We start from the raw sequence: 15,244 nt of genomic DNA on the forward strand, positions 1-15,244 counted from the left end.
GGAGCGATGTCACTCTTGAGTTAGCGAGTTCTTAAAAAGTAGGTTTTCTTTTGGTTCTCAGAAAGGTAGAGCGGTCCTGCGCAGTATCTTAGCTGTTCCTAGGACCGCGCTCTTCTGGACAGAGATCTCCGATGTTGTTCTTCTCAAGCTCTTCCCTGAGCCCTTGGTATTTCTCAAGTCTTTAACCTCAAAATGTTTTCCTGGTTAAACAACAGATAAATACATTCCTGCTGTTACAGAGCCATAATATGCATTCCTATTTAGGATTCTTCTTTCTTGTTGGAAGCACCATAATGTCCGTTCAGTGTCACCATAAACAGGAAGTTCACACAGTAAAAACTGAAGCTTTCATTAATATTAATGTTGTAATAAATATCTGTGTGATGTTATTTACCTGTTGAATCAAAGCAACATAAGCCCAGTGAGGTTTTCTCTGTAGTTTATTGTTGCCTGCAGTCCATCCACACAAACACACACATACCTGCATGTTTAACACATGGTCGTCTATTAAGCTGCTTTCACACATGCCCCACTGTGATCAGCTTTCCAGTACATCACCCGACAGAGACACATGTAAAAGCGCAAAAATGTGCAACACTATCAGATTGGACATTCATCTGTCTTTAACCTGCCATGTCCTGCACACATTATCCAGACTCCGCCCCTCACTGGAGCAACACAGAGTACTTCCTGTAATGAAAAGGCGTGTGAAGCGGATCATTTCCTGCTGTGAGCTAAATGCCTAATGTTCTTACACACACAAATATATCTACATGTTTAAAACATGTTCGTCTTTCACACACACAGAGTCCTGCTGGCTGCACTGGAGCCAGGCGTCAAGGGTCATTAGTACGTTTCCTTTAGTCCTTTATTAGTAAAGATCCAACATGAAGTCTTTGCCCAGTGGAAAAATTCATCCTTCTGGAGGTCAGAGGTCATGCAACGTCAGGCGGAGCTTAGGTCGTAGTGTAGTTACCATGGTGACACATATGTCTAACAGCCCAGACCACTCATGGACCCAATACGGTCCATCTTCATCCCAAAGCATCCTCTCCCTCCCATCATCGACTTGCGGCTCCACCTCCTCATCTTGGTCTGTTGCCGCAGGAAGTTGAGAAAGAACTGAGGGACTGCTTCAGTTCTGCTGTTCACTCGCTTTGCAAGGGTGTGGCTCACAGGCAGTACTGCAGAAGGAGTTGTGGAGGTGAGCTGTCCAGCTGATCCCTCTGTGATGTCATCAAAAGTGGGAGTGGCCAAGATGAGAGTTGAAAGACGAGAGCCAAACAGAGAGTGTAAAACCTGAAATACAGTCAGTAATCATCTGTGTGATTCACTGCCTTTTCTAGTGAATGTTGATAACTGTACCTCAAGTACACAGAGTAGTCAACTAATCAGATTACTCAGATTACACACTGGTCCCACATAACAGAACTTAGAGTAAGCCATATTATATATTTGTTAGTACTCTTGTAACGATGGGTCCATTAACCTTTGCCCCATATTTGAGTCTTTAAAACAAGTCTTTAAAACATCAAACAGATGACATTTTTTAAGTGTCACATTAATCTTCCTATTATGTGTCACTGATCGGTGGAGCACTGAAAAATCTTACACAGACTCACTTATGCTGATGACACCATGCTGTTAATCTAAGATCATCTCTGACTATGAGATCTGTTTCATTGTATCTCTTTATTAAAGCTGACATAATCAATAAAAAGAGCAGAAACTATCGATGAAGACGATGAATGAAGATAATGAGGACAAAGATAATGATTAAAATAAAGGGTGTAAAAAGAGAATGAAGGTAATGATGAAAAGGAAGTTCTCCACTGACCTGTTTGTTGTCTCGTTGAGGTGACGGTTTTAACTCCGCAGCAACAGCGAGGAAGAGGAGGAAGATGAGGGAAATGAAAGGAGATGAAGCAGCAGCCATCTTTGTTTGTACAAAAAACATTTAGTTAAAAAAACACACCACCATGACTGTTTTTAACCTATAAGCTTTAAGAAGAACATGAAATAGCTGAGTTACGTGTAGCTCTGACTGAAGGTTATTAAAGCCTACAGCGCCATCTATCGGTCAGAGGATTGCTGTGACTTGATAAAAGTGAATATTGTGGTGAAATAACCTGATCAGGAGATAAAAACTGATTGGGTCAAATTTTGTTGTGGTATTAAAAAAGAAGCAAAAATATATTTTTAACATAAATTTGAATTTATTTGTGCATCTTAACAAATTTGTAGCTTTATTCACGTTTGTACAATTCTGTTTTTTTACAATGTGGTCATGAATAGTTTTTTTAAATTGATTATTACAGTCTCAGATTACAGATGTAGATTAGAGTCTACCAAACTGAAGGTGTTTAGATTTTTATTATTGAATTCAATTCAATACAATAGAGTTAAAAAACATTTTAAGTAAAAGAAGGCTAGAAAATTTAGACTTAAAATAAATTTTGATTTTTGTTATTTTATTATTAGATATGAATAAATCTTCATTGGGTTATGGGAGTTATTAAACTGGATTATTTAGTAAATTTCAATTTAGATTTTCTTTAATTTGATGAAATATTTTTGAAGTTTAAATGTCATTTTCTGATGTTTATGTATTAGTAAATTTGATGATTAGGACAATAAAGAAGCAGAACTTACTGACAAACAGTTTCTCAAAAATATTCCAACAAAAATCAAAGTCAAATAAAAGATTCTGCTGGTCGTCCGATCAATCCAACTGTTTTTCTCCAATCACAGTAATTGATTATCAGTCTCAGAACAAGTCGTATAAGCTTTTTTTTTCTTTTTTTAACTATCACTGGTGTCTGTCCTGTCTCATCTCAGGACCAGTCAGTATCTGTGTGCCGGCGGCGGGCTGACACTTTTATACGACTCGGCGCTATGATGTCACACATTCTTACTGCTGTCACCCCAGACAACGGGTTCACACACTCACAACGACGCACACACAGATGAATGTGGACTCAATGGATGCATGTGTTACAAAAAACACTCAAAAAAACAAAATAGATAAAAATATTCAATCGACAAAGTTTAATCATGAAGTTCTGGAGGAAGTTCAAGGAATCCTTGAAGAGGCTTCTTTGGTTTGAAATAGTTTCCTTTGGTGTTTTAAAAGCATCTTGAAGTCCTTGTGGTGTTTCAAAGACCATAGGAGTGTTCACAAGTTTCATGAGGGTCTCAGATTGTCCTCATTGTAGCTCCAGGGTCTTTCCTAGGTCAGTTTGAGGTGTCTTTACAACATTCAATGACTGAAAGGGTTGTGGGCCTCCAGATGTCATCTAGTGACCTGTAATAGAGCTAAAAATGTCTTGGCTTTGAAAACTTTCCAGGTGAGACAAACCCTCAAAACTACTCTCAAACATCTAGATGTTCTTGAAGAAGGCGAATTCTTCCATGAGTAATTAAGAACACAATAAATGGAAAGGAACAGGCTCATACAGCCCTGGAAATGGTTCAGGGTTCTTGAAAAGTTTCCAGGAGTCACAAATAGGTGCAAGTGGTATTTGAACATGTTGTAAAAGTCATGACAGGAGACAGAATGGGCCTCCTTCTACTGTAGTTTCAAGTGTCTATTGTTGTCATTGAGGAAGTTCCAGGAGCACTTTCAGAGTTTCTGGAAACAGATGTTGTTAAAGACGCGATTGCAGTAGGGTAAGTTGGAAATAGTTTATCTGATTTAGTCACTAAAGTACTAAAAGTATAGTAAAGAAGTATAGTCTTTGAAATGTTTCAGGGCTCTTGAAGATTCTGAAGGTAAAAAACAAAACAGAAAACTTTCTAGTTCAGGGGAGTCAAACATAATTTATTTTGTGAATTAACAAATAGTTTTTATAACTATAATTATATAATTAAAGGTCAGTCTGGACAATGACATACCAGAACTTTATTTTTCCAAACACATTTATTTCTAACAATTTAAGCTCAAAGAGTTGTACTGAGAAATTTCCTTCTTTACTCTGAAGAACTTCTAGGAGATTCTAAAGAGCTTTCAGAGGAGAAATGATCCTGCAGGAGGTTTAGGTATTCTTTGTAGGCTAGTTCCACATATACTTGACAAAATTCATTGAGTTAAATGGTTTATTGGTTCAAGGTTTCCAGGAAAAGTTTAGTAAGTTACTGAAGGTGTTGTAGATGTTCTTGAGAGAAAGCCAAAGGATGTGATTGTCCTTAAAGAAGGAGTTCTAGACTTTCTTGAGAACTAAAAGTCAGTAAAGATGTTCATGCAGACTAAAATATGTTCCACAAGTCAGCAACTTGTGGAACATTTTAAGGTACATCGAGATTCTCCAGCAGTTGAAAATAGAGAATCGAGCATGGGGAGAATCAAATAGATCCTGCACGGTCCTCAGGGTCCTTAAGGGAAAATTTGATTTCACTTCCAGGATTCTTCCAGATAGAATGAATGACTCAATCAGTCTTTCAGGGGCTTCCGGGATTCCTGGAATGACTTGGGTCTTTTAAGTGAGATACTTAAAATCTTCCAGGGGAATATGAAGATAATCCTGGAGTCCCAGATTAAGTTCCAGAGGTTGAGTTGAATCCTAGAATATTCGGGAGCCGCCATTATAACCGCACCCAAAAGAAAGGATAGCTTCGCCTTTCCCTCCGTCTCCTTGTGACCCCTGACCCCAGTCGTCCCGTCAGCTCGTAAAGCATCACCGTGGAGACTGAGTCGTGGTTTGCAACTATTTCCTGTGGAACGGGGCGGGGCCACAGAGGTTCACATGCTCCGAAGGATAGGATAGGATAGGTGTGTATGTATGGGTGTGTGTGTCTGTGTGTGTTTAATGACCCCCTGCTGTCTTTGTCCTCATCAGACAAAATCCCGCCCCCCATTCAACCTCACACGTCATCAGCCATGCATAACACACACACGCACACAAGGGCGGAATAACAGATCATCAATCACCTCATTAGAGAAGAGGATGGGTTATTATGTGTGTGTGTGTGTGTGTGTGTGTGTCAGCATGACAAGCAGGAAACAACAGCGCCTTTACTTCCAAAGAAGGCCAATCACAGGTCAGAGAGCAGCTTGTTCTTAATACAATAACACAATATTTACCTTTGTGTCACTTTCGGTGCATTTCAGTCCGACCAGTGCTGTAGGGCTGCAACACTGCACTGTAACACACACAGCTGCAGTTTTGCTGTTCTTACACAGCGATTGTAAAGTAACAAGTAATTATTTCTAAATGAGTTTTGATCGTTTTCAGAGTGAACTTCGGCACGGCTGCTGCTCATATCCAGGCAACAGGCTGCCTTCAGCCTAAACTCCTCCACCAATCAGCATTGACGTCACACCAGCGTGTGTGTGTGGACATGAATAGTGGACTCCAGTTGAGTGTGAGAAATCTGCCCTTCGTTCACAAGACTGAACACATAAATGTTTCACCTCTTTCTCACCACAGGATTTTATTTAAAGCTTATTTTCATATTAAAGATATTTATTGCTAAAACCTATTTAAAAACCTTCCAGAATAACCGGAAGCTATCAGCAGACCTAAGAGACCTGATCGTGGGCCAAAATAGGCCCTACAATGATGCTTGGAAGGGGAGGAAGAGGAAATGCAGATGGAGAGAGGTATTCTAATGAAGGCCGAAGACCCTAGAAAGCACCAAATGCTGCAGGAAAGAAAACTCATCTTTAAAGAAAGAAATTTCAAGGAGGAAACGAGTTGCTTTCAACCAATGGAGACTACCCTTAGAGAATAAGTGACACTGAACTGGCATAATGTCCTTTTAACTTTCATGATCAAAGCAGAGGCTGTTTGTAGCTGTGGGCAGAGCTGAGCCAAGTGCACTGAAAGAGTTCAAAGATTTTTAATGTTAAATGTTCAACTAGGAAGAAAAACACACTTTAGCTGCTCATAAATAAACAGGGATCCATACACTGGCATATACAAACTGCTTTGAATCAGTTGGTTATTCTTCATTGTGAAGCGTAGGAGTTTATCTGATGTAGTAAAACAGTCGTGCCTCCTGTTACACTCGTCGCACACGTCTCATTTGCATCTTTTCTGACTGCTGCAGGAAGCTGAGAGGGAACCTGCAGCTCTGCAGCTCATCCACTTCCCCTTTAGATGCATTGCTCAATCCTTATGTACTTTCATGGTATAACAACACTGAATGTGCAGCCTAATGGCATGAAAACCAGCCCCTTATCTAACACTCAAAGCTTATCTGTAGAGATCACGCAAGCTAAGATATTCACTGATGCTTATATGGCTAACTATTTTGACAAACACAAGGGTTTTAAATGTTTGTCTTAATCTTATAGATAAGACCGAGAAACGTTTTCTTTTCAAATCCTCTTTTAGTTTGTAGCACAATAAAAATCACATGTGTAACAAGACAGAACTTTAATTCATTACAAACATTATGTAGGAATATTATTTCTAAATAACTGGACACGGATAATGACATGATATAATATACTACACTATTTCTAACCAGGAAGCTTAGTCTCATGTTTTAGGCTGAACGCGAAAGGTAGATATGAAACCTAAGAGGTCAGCTCATGTGTGACATATTTGAATGGCCCTACATCAGTCCCCGTGTCATCAGGAAGAAACTCTGTAGCATTATCAACTTAACCTTTCGGGTTGATCAGAGCTTGCAGGAGGTGTCAAATTACACTTTATTTATAAAGTACTTCATGTTGATAACACTCGTTTTATTTTTAAACCACTGTAGCTGTCTAGTTATAAAGCATTTGTCAGTTTGACATCACCAAGTAGTCTTTGAAGACCTTGTTGGATGATAGCCCCATCTTCAAATTGTCAAAATGATCGTACAGGCCAGAGGAAAAAAAAAACCAAAACACTCAGACAGGAAGTAGATTCATAGATGTTGATTCCTAAACGAGTTCTTCAGCCTTTTGGATCCATTTGTGTCAGATCTCATTAAACAGATGCTGATCAATCACCTAGCCAAGCCCAGAGACTGTCTGGTCCATGTTGGTCACTATGAGAACGCCTCACGGCTGGAATCAGCTTTGATAAAACCCATTACTGACTGCTGTTATCATCCAGGCTGCCTTTTTACTGATGCAGTTCAGATAATTGTTGGGTGGCTAAAAATGCTGATATACATTAACCAAATAGAAATGTCAATGGGAGGGAGAAAACTAAAGAACCCAGCCAACAAGGGGACATGAACCCAGAACCTTTGTCCAACCAAAAGTTTATTTTGTTTGTTGGTGTTTGGCTTGATAACTTCCATTTGATTTGTAGGAGTTACAGAAACACATTTGAAGCACACCTGAGGATTTTGAGGTGGAAAGCTGAAGGAAAACTTCAGAATATCAGTCTTTCCTATTAGGAAGCGATTAGTTGTTCACATCAAGCAGAAGCTTGTTCTGAATGAGTTTTGTTCACCATTGCTGGTGAGGATCTGTACATGCATGATGCATTGAAGAGCTCAGCTCTTTAAGGAGTTTGAATATAAAAAGACTATAAGCAGCCTAAATGAATTAAACTCGGAGATGTTTCCTTTTCACTCTTTAATGTTTGTCTTTTGTATAGAAAACATCATTAATGGAATTACATCTAGAGAGACAGTCAAGCCCACTATGACCTCTAACCCCTCACCCCCAGTGGAAAGGGGCAAGAGCCTTCTGGGGTCATCAGGTGTCAGTCAGTTGCCACAGCGACAGGAAGGCAGCATGGTGCTTTAGTTGATCTTTGGGTGGCGGAAGTCTTTGCCAGCGAACTTGGCCTTGTCTCCAAGCTCCTCCTCAATCCTGCAAGTCAGAGGTCACGATTAGCTGTGCTTTGTTTTTCTTAAACGTCTACTAGCCTGAGAATGACAAAAATCCTAAAGTTCTTACCTCATCAGCTGGTTGTATTTGGCCAGACGTTCTGACCTGCAGGGGGCACCGGTTTTAATCTGAAAGAAACAGTAGAATGAGATCAGCACTGGAGTTGTAGTGACCCAGTTTCCTACCCAGCACATTTAATCAGAAATAGGACCAGACAGTTCAATAGTGGTTTCCCTGCTTTTATGCAACCACTTATTTAAAAAAGGCACAAGTCACATTTATTCTTCTGCCTGCAACTGACCAGTGATTTTCCCACAAGACTCAAAACTTTGGGTCTTATAAGTACTGATGCACTTTAATTTTCATTTTGAGTCAGACCTCTGTAGATAATCAGTGTTCATATCAGTCCTTGATTATCAAGGCATTTTGCACACACCCAGCAGTTAAGATTCAAGTGATTTTCTTACAATTTTGCTTCAAAATGATCTTAAATCTTTCATTCAAGCTCAAATACATGAAGCAGTAGATTGACCAGCCATGTGTGAGCAGTCTGGCTTTTTCAAATGACTTTAAGGGGCATTTTTTGTTTTTAATGAACAAAAACTTCAATTATTCTTTGTGAACACATTAATCTCACTGAGACTGTCTGATGAAGTTTAAATACCTGTCCAGTGCAAAGTCCAACCACCAGGTCAGCGATGAAGGTGTCTTCAGTCTCTCCGGAGCGATGGCTAACCATCACACCCCAGCCGCTGCTCTGAGCCAGCTTACATCTGACAGGCAGATACATTTAATTAACTTTACGCAGAAAATGTTAATGTGGACTAAAACGACTGATTGGTGTCTTACGCCTGGATGGACTCGGTGACAGAGCCAATCTGGTTGACTTTCAGCAGCAGACAGTTGCAGGCCTTCTTGTCCACTGCCTGCTGGATCCTCTTTGGGTTGGTGACAGTCAAGTCGTCGCCTACGATCTGATTAGAGCAGAAAAACCGACGTGTTACTATAGTAACACTATATTCCCGTTACTGAAGGTTTTCCTTGAGTTCTTCCAGGAAGAACCAGCTTGTATACTTGAGATTCCACAAGGCTAACAAACATCTAGGGATGCCAATGATTGTGGCAAAGAGGAAAAAAAAAAGAAGAAATCGAATGACAGTGAGGTTGTGTCACATGTCTGCATGCCTGTGTGCACCTCACCTGGATGTCTACAGAAGAAGTGAATTTAGCCCACTGCTCCCAGTCATCCTGGTCAAATGGGTCCTCAATGGACTGGACTGGAGAAAGAGAGACACTGAGGAGAAAGTTTCCACAGTAGAAATGCCACAGACACCCAACAGGCTCAATGATGCTACGGTGCTTAACAGTTACATGAATTCAATTGGAAATGTGCACACTGCACAAATCTTTGTGGTTCTCCAAATTATCAGTTGAACATCACACATTTTTAAATGGAAAAAAGAAATTTAGAACCTCTAGAGAGATTTTAGAGCATTTTTCCTGCAATGAACAAGAAGGCAGCCTGACCACTTCCTGAACTCAAAAGGCTTATTTCACTCCCTCAAGAGCTCAAGTAAACTAAACCAAGTAAACATTTTGAATACTTCTGATCCAAGTATTCAAAAAGGAATTTGAGTTTCATACTTGGCAGCCTTGTTTGAAATTTAAATGCTTTATGAGACCAATATATTCCCTTCCAAAGACATTTGGTTAAACCACAGACTCAAAGCTACAGAATTAGTTTTGTTTCCTAGGTTTGTGAAAGACATTTGAAGACCATAAATCAAAGTCAAATCTCAAGCTCAATTTGACACATCAGTGCAACATTGGTTTAGTTGTCCAAATTCACTGCAGTTTCTCAAAGGTCATGGCTAAACACATCTTGTCTACATTCAGGATGCGAACAGATCATCACTGTATGTTCTGAAGTCATTCAGTGGTCATAGCAGCAGCTCTAGTCAATCTTACCAGGGTAGTTCTTGATAAAGCTGCGGTAGAGGTCACCCAGCTTTTCACCAGAAATGTGTCTAGAGGGGTCATCGGGGGACTTGAAGTCCAGGTCGTACTTTCCATTGTGGAAGAACTCTGAGGCGGCCACGTCCATGCCAATGATGATTTTGTCAGGGTAACCGGCCTTCTCGATGGCAGTCTTCAACAGCTCCAGAGCTGTGAACACAAACTCTCATTGTTAGAAGTCATAATAACTTCAACCTTGAGTTGTGCCAAATGTGTATTATTAGTTTTCTAGTAATCAGCTCAACCACTGGTTAATTTAACTGTCTGACTAACTGAAGCAGCAGCAATACACACAAGTCTGCTTTAAATTCTATTGCATTAGCAGTCACATCAGTCCCAAGATAAACTACATAACGTCACTGCGTGGTCACGTGCAGCTCTCACCCTCATTATTCTCCAGGATGTTTGGAGCGAAGCCTCCCTCATCTCCCACGTTGGTGGCATCTTTTCCATATTTAGCTTTGATGACATTCTTCAGGTTGTGGTAGACCTGAAAACAAAGTATTTAAACAGTTAGACATCGGTTTTACCGTTCATAGCAGAAACATTGCAAGAGGGCAGGGTTTAACCTCAGCTCCAATCCTCATGGCCTCATGGAAGTTGGAGGCTCCAACTGGCAGGATCATGAACTCCTGCATGGCCAGTTTGTTTCCAGCATGGCTACCACCATTAATCACATTAAAGGCCTGCAGAAAGAGAAAGATTCTAAAAATACCATCCATATGCAAACTACCCAAACACAAGTTACAAAACACCTCTGGAGCTTAAATGAAACCACTGAATTGAAAATAAAAATCTGGTGCACAATAAAAATTGTCCAGAGGCTCACTACAAATTTCCCATAGGCTTGCACGTTAATAGCAAACTAAATAAAAAAATTAAATAAAAATATAAGTAAAGTTGAGTCAAGAAGTTTGGGTCTTTAAAGCCAGTTTTCCACTTCACTTAAGCACAAGCCCCTCCCACTCACAGGCACAGGTAGGATGACATCTTTGTGACCAGCAAGGTCAGCAATGTGGCGGTAGAGGGGAACTCCTTTCTCTGCTGCTCCAGCTTTACAGACAGCCAGCGACACACCCAGGATGGCATTGGCACCAAACTTGGCTGCAAACAAAGAATCAGACATCCTTGCTTCAAAACAATCTGCATACAGTTGCACAGTACGGCCAAACTACCAGGTAAAGAGGGTCAAGAAATCCTCCAAGTTGTTTGAACTCATCTGTGTTTCCCCAAAAGTTAAGTATAAATATTATAACATTTGAATACATTCAGTACATGAATGAAGCATGAAGAGTGTTAAACCACGACTCGAGGGATGTCAATTGACTTTCCTTTACACGATTTGAGGGTTTCTCAAATATAATTGTGGGTTGAAATATTCTTCTTGCTAGTGAAGAGCTGATTTTAACCTGCCACTAGAAAGGTTAAACAGATTGTTGAGTCCATGGACTCAGGTTGAAGTTATTACAGTCATTTATTAAAGTCCCATCCTTCAGTACACAAACTTGGCAGACACAACTTTAAGTGCAGTGGAATTTCTTAATTTCCTCATGCCCAGCAAGTTAACATGAATGGTGATCCTCAGAGTCCATACCAGGTGTTCACCTGAATCAGTTACAATGTCAGAGGATCACAAATCTTAATGAAATATTAAGAAATCTGTCAGATGGCACATTTATTTCAGGCTATATAGACGGGTGCACCAGTATACCTGTATAAATGCCAAAGAAAGCAGTGCTTCCAGCTTTGTTTTCACTCTTTTTCTACAATTCACTTCAGCAGTTCATTTCCTGTTAAATATTTTGTTTACCCAGTTCTTATAACCTAATATTGTTTGGACTGGTTTTAAAAGAATTTGCCATTTTACGTCGCCACCCTTTTATGTAAAAACATGGAAGAAACAAATCTTAAATTCAACTACTTTTATGAGGCGAGTTTCTAAGTCCTTACATTTGTTTTCAGTGCCATCCAACTCCAGCATGAACTTGTCGATCTTCTCCTGCTCGACGACGCTGAGTTTCTGTACAGATGGGATGAAGTACCATTAGCCTGCAGTGAATCCCTGCAGTAGTTAAAGTGTATTAGCATCAAGCTAACATCAGCAATCCAACTTAACGGATACCTTCTCAATCAGCTTGGGGGCAATCTCCTTGTTGACATGCTCCACAGCCTTGACGGTACCTGCAGGGAAACACAGGTGTTAGCAGCTACGCTAAAAGTAGCATTAATGCTATCCCCAGCCCCACACACTTGACTCCTCCCACCTTTGCCCAGGTAGCGGCTCTTGTCTCCGTCACGAAGCTCCAGAGCCTCATGGACTCCGGTTGAAGCGCCGCTGGGAACAGCAGCCCTGAACAGACCTGAGGTGAAGTTTGACCGTCAGGTTACTGAACTCGCTGCAAACAGGAAGTGCGTCATGGTCAAAGTGACAGCTGCTCACCTTTGGCTGTCCACAGGTCCACCTCCACTGTGGGGTTTCCCCTGGAGTCCAGAATCTCACGAGCGTGGATCTTGGTGATAGACATCCTGACTGAAGGGGGAAGAGAACCAGGTGATTAGTTCAAATACAAAGAAAATCTTTTATAGAAGTGTCATCCGCACTGAGTCAAACATTTGTTTAATCTGAAATTTGACATGTTACTAAAAAAAAAAAAAAATCCCCGTGAAGAGGTCAGATTGAGTGAGAGACCTGCTGCAGAAATCCTGTTTAATGCCATGATGCCTCCATGATGACCTTTCTTATCAGACTCCACCCACACAACCAATCACAGCCCTGCACTCCTGACTGACAGCTACAGGGCTCAACAGAAGAATGGGAGAGACCATTCTGCAGGCACGAGGGGGGTATCATAGTCTGGCTGGGTTATTTATACCAACACCAGCCGTGTGGGAGCCTTTGACTTTTCCCCTGACCTTTCTGCAGAGGTCATGACTTCCTCCCTGCTGTTCTTGAGTTACACAGACTCTTATTAATGCTTGTGACATTTGAAGAGGCATTTGTGACTGAGCTGATATTAGCCTCCACCGTGCATGACCCACTTCACCTCACAGCTGAAGGACTGGGCTTTATCTGGTTGCTAGGTCTCATACAGCAAGCTCTTCTGATTCTGCGCACACTGAGAAAAGCTGCTGTAGTAAAAGTGTTCTGGTCCAACTGTGTGAGCAGGTTCAGAGCGTCCGTCACATCTGCTGCGTGTTATGTAAGAGTGTGTCTGGGCAGATGCCATTTGAACAGCTGAGCTCTTACAGTACACTCCAAACCCCTGATGGCTTTTACAAACACTGTACACCTGCTTAGAGTTGAACTTGGCTGCAGATGAGTGTGGGTCAGCCAGCCTCTTTCAGATCTGCAGGTCTGCTTTCAGAATGAATAAACTGACTATAACAGCGGCAGTCTGACAAAGTCTGTTAAACACGAGGCACAGCAGCTCCAACCAAATTCTGAAGTCGCTGATCCTTCGAAGAATCAAAGTGTTTTTCCTGTACACAGGTTGGGTACATCTGAGCACCTAGATGTTGTTTTGATCCTATGTCAAGTCCAAGCAGATGAGTCACTGAAGTCTTTAAACTTTTAGGGGAAATCTGTTAAAACCCCGTTTTGTTATCATGAGCTACCGTTAAACGTCTCAGGCAGATGGAACGAGGCCTGTTCATGCTGGGTGTGCTGAAAACTGAGCGAATTAAAGCTGACTGAGGACACTTAAATGCACACCAACTACTCATTTCACAGTCTTCTCACGTTTCTTTAAAAGGCATCACAATAACGCTGACCACTAAAAACAGTTTTTAGGTAGCTTTGTTCATCAGGACTTTCAGCCGTCAAACCCAAGACACTCACCTCTGCAGCTTCTGGCCTTAACAGCATACAAGAGGCTATAACTAACTCTCACAATGCAAAGCCAATCATATTATTAAGTTACTCAAGCATAAGTATGTTTATCGGTTTATGGTTAGAAATAAGATGAGAAAGGCACCTTCATTGGTTTTTACTACATGCAGGCCCAGCAAGTGGCCAACATGCTTTCTGGAGTCAGCTGTGAATACATTCAAGTCTAGTGAGTAACAGAACAGCTCACATGAGATCAAGCATGTGGCACCACGGGTCTGTGAGCTGCTCCTGCTCACTGTTGGTCAGCCGTGGAGAAGCATGAGTTTTAACATACAGACTGGGTCACCAGTATGTAATATCTCAAACATCAGACCACTGAAGGACGATGGGGAGGGGGCTTTACATCGATAATTAGCACAATAGCTTTAAGTCCATGAGCGCTCACATTAGTTATATTTACAGTGATGCATTCAGGGGGAGAGACTAGTCCACACATGGCTGCTTTGATACAGAAACATCATTTTGAAGGATTAGTGCCCCCCTTAAACCACACCCCTGTCTCCCAGACCCCTGAGGGGAGGCTACGCCTCATTTTAAGGTGCAGAGTGGCCATTTAGACACCCAGCAGGTCACATTTAAACCACCTGTGATCATTATCTTTGAGTGAAGTCTGCTGCTAGACCATGTGGGACGAATGAAAACCTCTTTTATTGGCTGAATGAGCCTTAGCAGCCTAGCAGCGGGGCAGGTTTAGGGACACTTTGTTTCAGCCTGCTAAACAAACAAGAAATGAACCAATAACACAATAAAATGTCTCCAAGTGTAAAAGTTATCACACAGAAAGCCGAGCGTTACACTACAGATGAATCAAAGTCACTCAACAAGTAGAAAGTCAACAGAACAGAAGTCTTTTCAAAATGTAATAAAACCTTTTCCTTTAAGGTGAAAAGTCAGATTCAGGAAGTGTTGCTTGGAGTTTATATAACCTGCTTAAATGTGTGCAGATCTGAGCTCAGGAGGACTTTAAATGCTAAAGAGTCACATTTAAAGCTCCCTGTGAGCACATGGAGGGTGTCCGTCCGTCCATGGACTTTGAGCCTCTCACGTCTGTCTGTCAGCTCTGTGACCTTCAGCCCACTCAAAGTCAAACCTTTCAAACTTTGTTCCCCTTCCTGCCATAAACAGGAACTTATTTAAGTTAGCACCTCAGGAGAACTTCTGCAAACTGAGCTTTCAGAGTAAAAGTCTAAAACGCATGCCACCAAACCAGAAGCAGTCTGAGCCGGACACAAACAGGAAGTTACTTAAAAGCGCTCCAAGCAGAGCCCTCAGCTGTCTGCCGTCCCAGCTTACCTGTTCAGAGGCAGCGAGCAAGAAGAGGGGGCCGTCTGTCTGACTGTCCGACTGACGTGGAAAGTGTCTGTCTGTCCCCCAGCAGGGTTTTTATAGCCTCTCCCTGCAGCTGCAGCAGAAGGAGGAGGAGGAGGAGGAAGGAGGGAGTGTGTGCATGTGACAGGACGGAGGCAAACAGAAAAACCTCCCGGCTGTAGTTAATCATCAGATCCTCACTGCTGTTTGCCGTCTCCAAACATAATTATAAGAGCCTTAATCTGAGGCTGTGT

The 15,244-nt window shown here is 41.5% G+C and overlaps 2 protein-coding genes across 2 annotated transcripts; both read right to left on the minus strand.

Annotated features, from left to right (window-relative positions):
• Window positions 1-425: 425 nt before the first annotated feature.
• LOC113017776 (C-type natriuretic peptide 2-like) lies at window positions 426-2,829 on the minus strand. Its single transcript, XM_026160896.1, has 3 exons — window positions 2,653-2,829; window positions 1,838-1,936; window positions 426-1,299 (listed from the first exon to the last, which is right to left on the minus strand). The coding sequence occupies exons 2-3, from the start codon at window positions 1,934-1,936 to the stop codon at window positions 994-996; spliced, it is 405 nt and encodes a 134-aa protein (XP_026016681.1). The 5' UTR covers window positions 2,653-2,829; the 3' UTR covers window positions 426-993.
• Window positions 2,830-7,504: 4,675 nt separating this feature from the next.
• eno3 (enolase 3, (beta, muscle)) lies at window positions 7,505-15,058 on the minus strand. The gene is made up of 14 exons (XM_026160868.1): window positions 14,976-15,058; window positions 12,234-12,323; window positions 12,058-12,153; window positions 11,916-11,974; window positions 11,744-11,813; window positions 10,764-10,897; window positions 10,363-10,479; window positions 10,178-10,283; window positions 9,746-9,943; window positions 8,978-9,054; window positions 8,627-8,751; window positions 8,442-8,550; window positions 7,847-7,905; window positions 7,505-7,759 (listed from the first exon to the last, which is right to left on the minus strand). The coding sequence occupies exons 2-14, from the start codon at window positions 12,316-12,318 to the stop codon at window positions 7,690-7,692; spliced, it is 1,305 nt and encodes a 434-aa protein (XP_026016653.1). The 5' UTR covers window positions 12,319-12,323; window positions 14,976-15,058; the 3' UTR covers window positions 7,505-7,689.
• Between the last annotated feature and the right edge of the window lie 186 nt (window positions 15,059-15,244).

Source organism: Astatotilapia calliptera, unplaced genomic scaffold, assembly GCF_900246225.1.
Source record: "Astatotilapia calliptera unplaced genomic scaffold, fAstCal1.2 U_scaffold_2, whole genome shotgun sequence".
In the NCBI taxonomy this organism is placed as follows: domain Eukaryota; kingdom Metazoa; phylum Chordata; class Actinopteri; order Cichliformes; family Cichlidae; genus Astatotilapia; species Astatotilapia calliptera.